Here is a 12,424-nt window from a genome sequence, read left to right on the forward strand (position 1 = left end):
GCATTGATAAATGTATCAAATGGTATATTTATCTTTCAGCATGTATATCAAGAAATAAAACCATGGTTAATATACACAAGAGTCCATAAATCACATAAGGAAAAGGTGAATATGCAACTCAATTCCTTTTTTATGCACTTCCAAAATCTGCAAATCAATTCACTTGCAAATGAATCCTGGCCCTATCCTGATGATCCCATATATAGCCCTATTAGTGGACTTCTTTATTATATCAATGCATACCTTCTAGCTCCTAATTAGAACCAACTATATTCTAAGTTTGCAGTTTATCTCTGTGTACAGTTGAGTGTACAATTTACCAAAATATTGTATGAAATGGTTTTACAAAGATGTGTAATAATAGAAGGAAACATTATAGTCTGATTAATACAAACATCCTGGACATTACAAAATCAGAATCTTATTTCTTTTAGTTTTTAGATATTCCTAGGGCTATATATGAGACCATCAGAAGGAGGGGTTGCATTTGCAAGTGAATGAGAAGCATATTTATTTTGTCCCTTTCAGTTATGGAGTCTTGTATATATTGACCAAAACCTCATGTTTATCCTAAGTTTAGCTAATTTCTTACACAGAAAGAGCCTGTCATTTAGAATTTTATCCCAAACCTTACTTCAGGTCTATTCCTTTTCTTTACCTTGCTAGACTAATTGAGGTTGAAAAAAAGATGAGTATGCAGAGCAGCTTAACTTAAGCTACAATCAAGAATGTTAAGTAAACCTAGAGAATAGCAGCTTTCCAGAGAGAGAGAGAGAGAATGCTAGAAAAAAGAGAGAGGTGTGTTTATTTTGCTAATTTTATGTTCTTTTTAAGGCACACTTGCATTTGTGATAATTCACTGTCTTCAGTTTGCCTCTCCCCCAGCTCCAATTTAGGTTCTGCAAAAAATCTTGTCAAGACTAAGATAAGCCTGCATTATTCAAGCATACAGAGAAACAGGTTAGTTTTCTTTAGTAGGCTATATTTTTGCCTTTATGGTACTATATGGCGCATTTTTTACTGTGATTTTTACTTGATTGAGGAAAATTGGCTCCAACTTTGCGCCCCCCCCAGGATTTTGACATAATTACAAAACTGGTAACTAACAAAGAAAAAAAAAACAGGGGAAAAAGGGTGCTAGTGGTACCCATGCAAAAATGTGATTTCCCTTGTTGTTCAAGGTGGGGGCTATAGGTTTCCTATTTAGGGTTCTCAGCAATGGGTATTCTAATGTTGTATGTTTTGGTGTCTTTTTTTAGGGGCTTGAGGCAGGGGCAAATCCAGGATTTTTTAGGGGGGGGGGACAAAATAGGTTGATCCAACAAACATGCATTAAGAGCAAGTTTAATTAACTCAAACTTGTGTTAATTAAGTAAATTACACAACTTTAGACTATGTTAGGACAGCAAATGCCCCCCTCACCCCCTGGATCTACCATTGGCTTGAGGCTCTTTTTAAAATTCTGCAAATTGGTTTTCAAGATAACATTTTACTATTAAGACTGCCTTATTCTAATGAAAATAATAATTATCATTCCTGAATCAGCTACAAATGTCAATTTTTTCTCACAATAGGGCTTTTTAACACATTTTTTTTTATTTTGGATACTCTGGGCTGTTTTGAGCCCTTTCAAAGGCTCAATATAGAATTTGCTCCTGAAGCAATCATTGAATTTGGGAATAACATAAAAAAGGCATCAAATGATATAGGCTATTTACTTTTGTTTTTTTTTCTTAGCTAAGTTATGTGAATATATAAATATTTGCCAAGAAAAGAATGTATTATTTTATAGCCTAGCCCAACCAAATTTAATCAGTTTATAGGATAGGTAAGTTACTTTAATGGTGCTTTAAACTAGTAATTTTATTTCATTGTCCATAAGACAACAATTTTACTTCCCTGAAACTGTGGTAAATTTTTGGCAGTTCATATTATTGACTTACAAATAAAGTAAACATACTACTTGATGCCTTTTTAATGCTCTTTCCAAATATAAATATTATTTTTGTCAGAAATAAATTTAACCCCACCCCTGCCTATATACTAATTCAGGGTATATATTTGCACATATGGGTGGTGAAGGTAAAGTTTATTTCTGATGCAAACAAGATATACCCTGAATTGGTATATATAGGGATGGGGGTAAAATTCATTTTTGACAAAAATGGCTAGGCTATTATATTTGTAAAGAGCATAAGAAAAGGCATCAAGTAGTATGTTCACTTTATTTGTAAGTCATTAATATGAACTGCCAAAAATTAACTGAAACTGCTGCTTCACAAAGCTCAAATAGTGAACAATTGTGGCAATTGAGAAGGAAACATGTCAATGAAACAATTTATTCTTCATCATGTGCAAAAAACTCTGTATTTAGTACATTTTGAGTGTATTCACTATAATTCACCTCCCCCCTAATTTGCAAATATGTGGCACAAACTATAGGCCTAGCCTAAACCTACATCCCTCTTTCTTTAACTTAATAGGCCTACTCATAAACTGATTTAATGCTGACAAAATCAAGAAACAGAAAATCACATGACAAATAAATAATTTGGGCTATATATTTGCACATTAGGGTGTGTGTGTAAAGTTTGATAGAAGTGCCCTCAAAATGGGTTAACTAGCCTAGGCCAACAGTTTTTCTGCATACCATAAAGTAAGAATTGTTTTCTTCTTATCTTTTCAATAGTGCACTAGTACCAAAATTATGCACTTGTGCACTAGTACCAAAATTAGGGTGACATTCAGAAGATTTTATTTAGTTTCCTACCATTGAATTTCTGAGCCTAATAGGCCTACTGCATTAATTTAGGATTTAACTTTTTTGCCAGCCTGCCAGAGTTGGCGTTGACTGTTGTTCAGTGTTGCCACTAGACAATGACGAGAAGAGGCACTAGCCTTCACTTTGAGTACACGCTTGACTAGTCCGGGTTCTAGCTCTAGCACTAACTTGCCCGAGTCAAGCCCTCCTTTAGAATTGCGCTTAAGACCACACTTGGTTTTCAGTGTTGCCGAAAGAGTCACTGCAATCAGTTGGTTTCGCTTAACAGTTTTCACTTCCTTGAGCAAACTGAAGAGACGCTCGGCAATAACGTTTGAGAAAGGGAGTGAGAAAAAGAACTGAACCATTTTCTCGACATTTGGGAACATCTGACTACCATTTGGTGACTTCGTTTGCAAGATGTGCCGCCAGTAAACGACAATGTCCATTTTATCTACGTCAGGGAGATCGACAGTACTAGGTAGAGCTCCACTCGGTATAGACCGCCATTCCTGCTCTAGCTTTGCTTTATTCCAAAGTGGAGAATTGCAGTAGTAGAAGAACTGACGAAGACTAAGAACCTTCCGTTCATAACTAGAGCTTAGGGTAAGCAAGTATACCAAGTCGTAGATCTTTTCAGAAAATGGAAAACGGTCAAAAATTTATTGAACAGCTTCGACGTAGAAATCCCTCGCGGAGCGACGAATTCGGAGACTTTTCGCTATAAAATGGCCACTGGTAACTTCTCTCGTTTCGAGCCCCACAAGGAAATTGTACCCTTTGTAGCCGATATAGACATTTCTGTCGGGAAGATAGTTCAGTTCGTCATGCGGATTGGTGTCAATAGGGTTGACTGTTATAACATATAAAGGCTTCATAAAGTTCATGGTTAGTGTCCGAAAACGTTTTTCCACCTGGGTTTTCATGAGGTGAAATAGGGGTTTTTCAGACTGGAAGATGGTGTTGAACTCATTTAGCTCTCCCAACACGTAATCGACAAAAACATCATAACCCTCGAGTATGGGTTATTTAGTGTCATTCTTACATGATCATTAGCATGCGAGGGATCATCAAGTACCAACGACTCCCAGTACAACGTAAGAGTATCCCACTGTTCAAGAATACGGCGTGCACAGTTTTGAAACGACAACCAGCGTGTTGGAGCAAAAGCAAGGAATCTTGTGCTGTTAAACTTGAGTAAAGACTTGAAATTCCTTCCTATATGCATCTCGGCGTTTTGCACTATGCCTGAAATGATTGCACACAGTCTGAAATAGACCTTCGAGGCTCTTGGACAGTTTTTTGCAAGCATGACTTGAAACTAGGGCACACAGATGGCAGCTACATTTCACAACTGTAACCCAGGGATAATTCCCTTCAACAAGTGTTTTGACTGAGTGATTTATCCCCCTCATAGCATTCGTTGTGTCAGAGCAGAATCCGACCCAGTTTTTTCGAGGAACACCCGCCTTCTTGACATCATCCATCACCTTAACTAGCTGGTTGAATAGACCAGACGCTGATCCGTCGCTGCATTCGACAAAAGCTGACACAAACAGCAAGTTGTTTGGCTACTGAGGAATGTGTGGTCTCATCTATTACTACGGAGAAAAGATTCGTTTTGAGGTTTTCAAGAAGCTTTTCATGAAAATGAGGGGTCAACGCTTGTCGAGCAATATTAGTTACTTTAGTTCTACCAAGGGTGGCCTGGCTTAGAAGATCTGGGCCTGGTATACTTTTCACAAGTTTCAGCAAGTCTTCAGAAAGCGAATAGGGTAGATCGTGCTCAACGAGAAATGTCACTAGCTTCGCCTCAACAGTGGCCACTCTTTCGATTTTTGAATCATCAGAAAAATGAAGACTCAATGGCATGGTCTTAGAAAACGAAGTTATCCACGCTTTTTTATTTTCTTCGTGAGCTTTGGTCTGTTTGTGCCTTTTTGCGTCGTGTTTCCCTTTTTTACAAACGAAATTCTTTTTGCAGTAAAGACAGTGAGCTAGATATCCATTGTTTAGACCGGTCTGCACCTTTCCTTTTCGTAACCATTCATTAAAGTCAGATTCTCTTTCCCACTCAGTCTCGTATCGTTGGTCTGCCCTTTTCTTTGTAATCCTCGGTTTTTTATTGGAGGGTTGACTATTTTCCGAGTCCTTATCACCGTCTTCATACTCCTGATCGATATCTGTCACTTCTGCCATTATGTTGTAACACGTTTGGTCTATAAACAAGAGAAATATTTAGCTAGTATTGATCCTGCTAGTCTTTGATTTACAATAATATAAATATGGGTCTTGATATTATCATAATACCATGTTATAACATAATACTATGTCAACTTATGGGCCATTTTAGGAAGAACTATCGTATCGGTTATAACTAGATAAATAAAAAAACAAGTTTTTTTTTAAACTGGCAATAAGGAGAAAAGTTAAAACTCAAGACGAACAGATATTATTCAGTAAATGAATGGTTGCCCCTTCTCACTACCTTGCTCTTTGCACTAAAGTTTGTCTGTTTGTCCCAATTTCTTAGTAACGGCTGATGAAACACAGTTTAATTAGAACAGGAGGCTCTTTTGTAAGGGCTAACAGTTTTAGCGTAAGGAGCAATGCATTGAGGAACGGGCAACCGTTCACATATGGAATAATTTCTGATCGTTTTGAGTTTTAATGTTTCTCTCCTTACTTTCAGTTAAAAAAAATTAGTTTTTTTTAGATTTCTGATCGTTTTTCAAATAATGCCAGTAAATCCGGCTCATCTTTCATGAAATATACCCCCTTCCTTACGGGAGACCCTTCCGTGGAAATTGCATTTGACGTAAATTGCACCCTCCCCCTCCGTCAAATTCTCTCCAGACAGTTCCATCATTGCTGAGAATCCCCTTTCCCTGTAAAATTTCTTGCGGACGATTCAGTCTGAAAAATTCTCCTTAGCATACTTTCATTTGAATAAAAACTTAAATCTCTAATCAGTTTCTCGCTTACTCCAGAAATGCCACCTTCCGTGGAAATTTTTTCCCAAAAATCAAAACACGCGGAAAATAGCCACTGGATAATTCCCGTGGAACACCTCCACACGGAAAATGGAGTTGGAAAAGAGAATGTAAGACAGTTAAAAAGAATTTCGTATAGGAATTTTGTCAAATCCCCCAGTGTAAAATTTCCCCTGGAAATTTTACCCCCACCCCAAATTTCTCCCCAAGAAAGATTCTCCCTATTGAAATCAGCCTCAAGCACAACCCCCCCCCGAAAAAAATGTCTGTATAATTCCCAATAACGAATACTATTCATAAAAATAGGCAAATTTCATAGCTCGACCCTCCACGGACTGTGGGTGAGTCTTTTTACCCCCTAAAGACATAGTTATTGGATCTTTTAACTATACTGAACAAAATGGCTATCTCGAAACTTTTATCAGGTAACTTTGGGAAAAAAAGGGTGTGCAAGTTGCCCTTGAATCTTTTTTGATCAATATGGACAACAACAAAAAAGAATATTTTTCAGCAAATCAACTAAAACAAGACCTTTGCTGTGGGGGAATTTTGTATTTTGAGAAATTTTGGAAGAGTGTACACAACAACCTTGTAAGATTTCTTTGTGAACAGACGAACAGTATAGTAAAGAACGATGAAAAGAACGTTGTTGGCGCACTGTATTGTTTTTTTTTTTGTTTTGTTTTTTAAACCAGGGCCCTTTGTATCGAGGGAGTTGTCGTAGAAACGTGGAAAAGGGATCATTCGATCGGAAATTGGACTGGCTTGTGCTCTTTTTAATAGTTGAAAGTGATTGGAAGGCAACTAACACCTCTCTTCCACGCCTACCATTATGAGAATACCTAAAAACATCTAAAATACCTAAAATTTTAAGATAGCCATTTTGTTCAACGTAGTTGATTTCCAGACAGAAATTATATTTTTGAAGAGGACACTCACCCTACTGCCCTCAGGGAATGGGATATAAGCTATGCCCCGGGGGTATATAAGGTTTTTATTGAAAGTGTTGTCATAGGAACTTCACAAAAACTTATTTGATTGGAAATTGAAAGGGCTAGTCCCATTTATAATAGTCGAGAGTGATTGGAGAGCAACTAACCCCCCTCTCATGCCCTCCATTTCCCCAAGCACATCCACTCAAAATTTTGAGGTAGCTATTTTTTTCAGCGTAGTTGATTTCCAGATAGAAAATATGTTTTTGAGGAGGACACTTCCCCACAACCCTCAGGGCAAGTGATTTAAGTTATGCCCTGGGGGCATATAAGGTTTTATATAATGTGTTGTCGTAGAAACTTCAAATCGAAGCTCATTCGATTGGAAATACAAAGGGCTAGTACCCTTTTCAATAGTCGAAAGTGATTGGAGGGCAACTTGGCCCCCCCCACGCCTATCATTCCCCCTAACACATCAAATCAAAATTTTGATATAGGCATTTTCTTCAGTGTAGTTTATTTCCACATAGAAAATAAATTTTTGAGGAGGACACTCCCCCACATCCCTCAGGGCAAGGGTTTTAAATTATGCCGTGGGGATATATAAGGTTTTCAAAGAAAGTGTCGTCGTAGAAACTTCAATAAAAGCTCATTTGACTGGATATTCAAAGGGCTAGTGCCCTTTTTAATAGTCAAAAGGGATTGGAGGGCAACTAGACGCCCCCCCCCCCTCATCCATCATTCCCCCAAACACATCCAATAAAAATTTTGAGATAGCCATTTTGTTCAGGGTAGTTGATTTCCAAATAGATAACATATTTTCGAGGAGGACACTCCCCCACAACCCTCAGGGCAAGGATTATAAGTTATGCCTTGGGGGCATATAAGGTTTTTATTGGAATCTTTGTTGTAGAAACTTGAAAAAGGGCTCATTTGACTTGAAATTCAAAGTGGTAGTACCATTTTTAAAAGTCGAAAGTGATTTAGGGGCAACTAACCCCCCTCTCACGCCCACCTTTTCCCCTAACACATCCAATCAAAATTTTTAGATAGCCATTTTTTTTCAGTGATTGGAGGGCAACTAGCCCTCCCCACACGCCCATCATTCCCCCAATCACATCCGATCAAAATTTTGAGATGGCCATATTGTTCAGCGTAGTTGATTTCCAAATAGAAATTTGTTTTTGAGGAGTACACTCCCCCACAACCCTCAGGGCAAGGGTTTTAAGTTATGCCCTGGGGGTATATAAGGTTTTTATAGAAGGCGTTGTCGTAAAAACTTCAAAACAGGTTCATTCGATTGGAAATTCAAAGGGCTAGTGCCCTTTTTAATAGTCGAAAGTGATTGGAGGGCAACTAGCCCCCCCTCCACGCCCATTATTACCCCAAACACATCCAATCAAAATTTTGGGATACCCATTTTGTTCAGCGTAGTTGACTTCTAGACAGAAAATGTGATTTTGAGGAAGACACTCCCCCACAACCCTCAGGGCAAGGATTTTAAGTTATGTCCTGGGGGCATATAAGTTTTTTATAGAAGGCGTTTTCGTAGAAACTTCAAAACAGGCTCATTTGATCGGAAATTCAAAAGTCTAGTTCCCTTTTCAATAGTCGAAAGTGATTGGAGGGCAACTAGCCCCCCCCCCACGCCCATCATTCCCCCAAACACATCCAATCAAAATATTGAGATAGCCATTTTGTTCAGTGTAGTTGATTTCCAGATAGAAAATATGTTTTGAGGAGGATACTCCCCCACAGCCCTCAGGGCAAGGGTTTTAAGTTATGCCCTGGGGGCATATAAGGTTTTTATAGAATGTGTTGTCGTAGAAACTTCAAAAAAAGCTCATTCGATTGGCGATTCAAAGGGCTAGTGCCCTTTTGCATAGTCGAAACTGATTGGAGGGCAGCTAGCAGCCCCCCCCCCCCAGGCCCATCATTCCCCCAAACACATCCAATAACATTTTGAGATAGCCATTTTGTTCTGCATAGTGGGGTTCCAGACAGAAAATATAATTTTGAGGGGGACGCTCCCCCACAACCCTCAGGGCAAGGTTTATAGGTTATGCCCTGGGGGCATATACGGTTATTGTTGAAATCTTTGACTTAGAAAATTGAAAAAGGGCTTATTCAATTTGAAATTCAAAGGACTAGTACCTTTTTTAATAGTCGAAAGTGATTAATGACATTTTCTGTTGTTGTTGTTACTTAGACCAGGGCACTTTGTATCGAAGGAGTTGTCGTGGGAACTTCAAAAGGGGCTCATTCGATTGAAAATAGAAAGGGCGGATGCCATTTTTAATAGTCTAAAGTGATTGGAGGGCAACTAATCCCCCTACCACTCCCACCCTTACACGCACACCCTCCCATTTTCCCATTATGTTTAAAAACTAAATGTTGCGTTAAGATTAAACCAAAATGCACTTATTGCTAATTCCAAATAAGCTATCCCAGCAGTATCCCAAGAACGACTGAGGGTATCATGTTCAAATTTTCCGGGCTACTTCTGCTCTTAAAATTTAGCCTAATGAAAATAGCGTAAATGTATTCATTCTAGCAAAAAAAGTAAACAGATTTTTTTGCGAATGGTATCAAGTTTTCCACTTTGGGCCAATTAGAGGAGGTATGAAACTAAATTAAACACTACTATTTGTGTCCAGATTTTTAAAAGGGTGTTTTTTGTTAAAAATTGTTGAAAATTTTTCTCCAGCATACAAATAGAAGGCCAAACTATAAAGTCTTAAGAAACGAAAAGATTTAAAGTGTTATTTTCTTTTTCCCTGAAAAGACTATGTCAATATAAAACGAACAGAAATTAATTAAAGAAACTTTTTCCACAAAATAACTTTTTCAAAGAAAAGTAACGAACTCCATTAAACAAAAAATGAGCAAAAATAAAATCAAATAATCTACCAAGCATGAAACTACCACAAATCAGCATCGACAAATAAATGAAACCCAAAAGGAACAGAAATTAAAATAATTAACCGAGTCAAACTCAAAATGAGCAGAAATTCACATAAGTTGGGCGCAAAACCCCTATGCCTTCCCAAGGGTAGAACAAAATTTGCACTTTACTGAAAAAATACAAATGAATGTTCATTGTCAGTTTAATATACATGTACTGATATTCAGTAATCAAAATGTTAATATTATTAGATTTATTAAATTTATAAAAGTAAAAACATTTATATTTTTTTCAGTAAAGTACAAATTTTGTTCTGGTGTTACTTCGTTGCTATGACTTGGGCCCATGCTGACTTGGACACACATATTCAAGCAACGAATTAAACGGATACGTCAATTACGATCCTAACAATCCTGACAATCATTTTTTAGCCGGATATATTTCGTCCGGAATCCGGCTGAAACCGGATAATTTGTTATACGTAATTTTTTATTTGAAGTTGACTAGATGTTGGAAATAGGGGTAAGGAGATACACTAAATTCGTTTCTGAGCTTCAATTTTTCGCCAGACAAATAGCTCCGGAATTTCGGTGAAACCGGAAAATTGGCAGAAGGCAGGATCGTTTCGATCGGTATCGTCAAAATAGATATGACTTATAGAGGTAAACACACATGCTGAATCCAAATCTGAACTTGGTTTTCTCAGAGGATTAGCCATTCGGCCTTAATCTGTTTCTAGATCTTTAAGAGTAGAAATGTTCAAGGAGTCTCGCGAAGACTGGATCTAGCGAAGACACAACCCAATGTCTGGATTAAATATTGAATTTTTGGGATCCCATAGAACCTTTGGTCTTGCTTTTCGCTTTCACAGAGGCACATTCAGTTATCAGATATTTTGCGTCCAGCCAGCCGCGTCGGAGAGTAGAAAGGCTGGACACAGTCGACAAGTGCTAACAAGGAAACTGCTAATTTCGAAAAAAATTATATTTCTTAGCTGTTTCATCATTGAGATTTTGATGATCTCTTCTAGTGAGAATCTGGCTTTCAAAACTTTCGGTAGGAACTACACCTCTCGTTGATGTCGTTGACACCTGTCGTTGACACCATATGATGAATTCAAATTTTGAAATGATGAAGTAACGAACTGGCAACTAGTTAAAACACGCATTTTGGTAAACAGAAAAGAGATCATAGAAGCCGCCCACCCCCTAGGATAGGCCAGTACTTTTTGGCTCAATAAACTCTTTCTGACCTGATTACCTCCAGGGCCATAACGACTAGGCGGGTGGCGGGGCGCCCCCCCCCCCCCGAATATTGTCAGCCAGTCGTTAAAAAGTAGCCGAGTCAACGCGCAGCGCCGCTATTTTTCGTGAAAACAGTAAATTGTTTACTTGGAAATAGTAAATTTTTCTTAAAAACAGTCGGTTTCTTCTTGAAAATAGTTGTTTTTCTTAAAATCAGCCGAATTTTTGTCAATACAGTCGTTTTTTCTCAATATTAATCGTTTTTGTCTGCATAAAACAGTCGGTAAAAATGACTAGCCAGTCGATAAATACCTCCCTCCTCCCCACATTTTGGCTAATAACGGTTCTTACGACGCCTAGGCTACTTAAATATAGTTATTACTTACCATCAATACCATCAGACAATCCTGTGAAATAAGACAAGTCTGTCTGGTCCTTATTGCTAACTTGAAAACATTTGGGCTGAGCTTACAGAGGTCAATGAAGTCATGAGATGAACTGAGAAACTCGAACGTCAAAGTTTTGTCAAACCCGCAAAAATAACTCAATCCCATTCGAGCACACTGGCCTCCCAGGGGACAAGCTTCCGACCGCCGAAGGGTCATTAATTAAGGTCCGTAGTTGACTTCCGTGAAACGAGTCGCACGTGTCTTTGAAATCCCAATTTTATGCAACATTTGCGAAAGACATTTAAGACATTTAAGACATTTGCGAAAGATAAGAAACTTAAAGTTGGACAAATTTTACATACGGGAACAAATGCGGTATATAAAGCCATCTCGCGGCGTGCGACATGATAAAAATTTTATGCGGCATTTCTCTCAAAATCGCGGCGTTATGCCGCGAAATGCGGCATAAATGGCAACACAGCTGTCGTTATTAATTTCTAAAACAGTCCAAAAGCTGCCAAAAAAACTATGAAATTTATTAGAAACATTTGACCACTTGCCTTTTCAGACCTACGTACTACAGCTTACTTTCAGTCCAGTTTTCATTGACAGAAAATATCATTAGATTCTAGAACCTGCACAAATGAAGACGATTCATTTTTGACATAGCCATCAATGAAGGACTGGTCTTCATTGGCCCGTAATTTGTCACCGAAGACTGAATTTTTGGTGCTCGAAAGTACCAAGGCTAGGACGTCAATAATTACTACAGTAATTGTGACAAGGTACAAATTGCTGTAGTAACTAAAGGGCTAATTTGGCTTGATTTTATGAAAGAAGTGATGGAAGTGATACCAAATTGACAACCCTCTCTGCTAATAACCACAACAAGAAAACGTCACTAAAAGCATGCACTTGCACTATTGTTGTTAAGACCCTGTAACTGAAAACTAAGCCGCAGTGAATAACAAGGTTAAAGGATAGTTATTATTATATAGTTATGACTTGATTTAGTCAAAGAATACAGATTACTGAGACTGAAATCAATGGACTTAGAATACACAAGTAGAGGTGACGAAAGAGATTTGTCTGAAAAGGATTGTAACTCTTAAAAGACTTGCTTTTACAAAATAGAGAAACTCACCAACGCTATTGGAAATTTTTTAAAACAATATATAAGGCCAAAAATAAAGTAAGGGA

At 38.0% G+C, this 12,424-nt stretch overlaps 1 protein-coding gene across 1 annotated transcript in view; it reads right to left on the minus strand.

Annotated features, from left to right (window-relative positions):
* The window catches only part of LOC148950896 (coiled-coil domain-containing protein 149), a 42,494-nt gene extending 39,626 nt beyond the window's left edge, over positions 1-2,868 (minus strand). Inside the window, exon 1 of the mRNA XM_089090062.1 lies at positions 2,771-2,868. Coding sequence (XP_088946188.1) covers positions 2,771-2,773 — 3 coding nt within the window. The 5' untranslated portion in view covers positions 2,774-2,868. The remainder of the gene's footprint in view (positions 1-2,770) is intronic.
* Positions 2,869-12,424: the final 9,556 nt, after the last annotated feature.

This window comes from Artemia sp. Qi Xiang Cuo, chromosome 6 (genome assembly GCF_049724085.1).
Source record: "Artemia sp. Qi Xiang Cuo chromosome 6, ASM4972408v1, whole genome shotgun sequence".
In the NCBI taxonomy this organism is placed as follows: Eukaryota; Metazoa; Arthropoda; class Branchiopoda; order Anostraca; family Artemiidae; genus Artemia; species Artemia sp. Qi Xiang Cuo.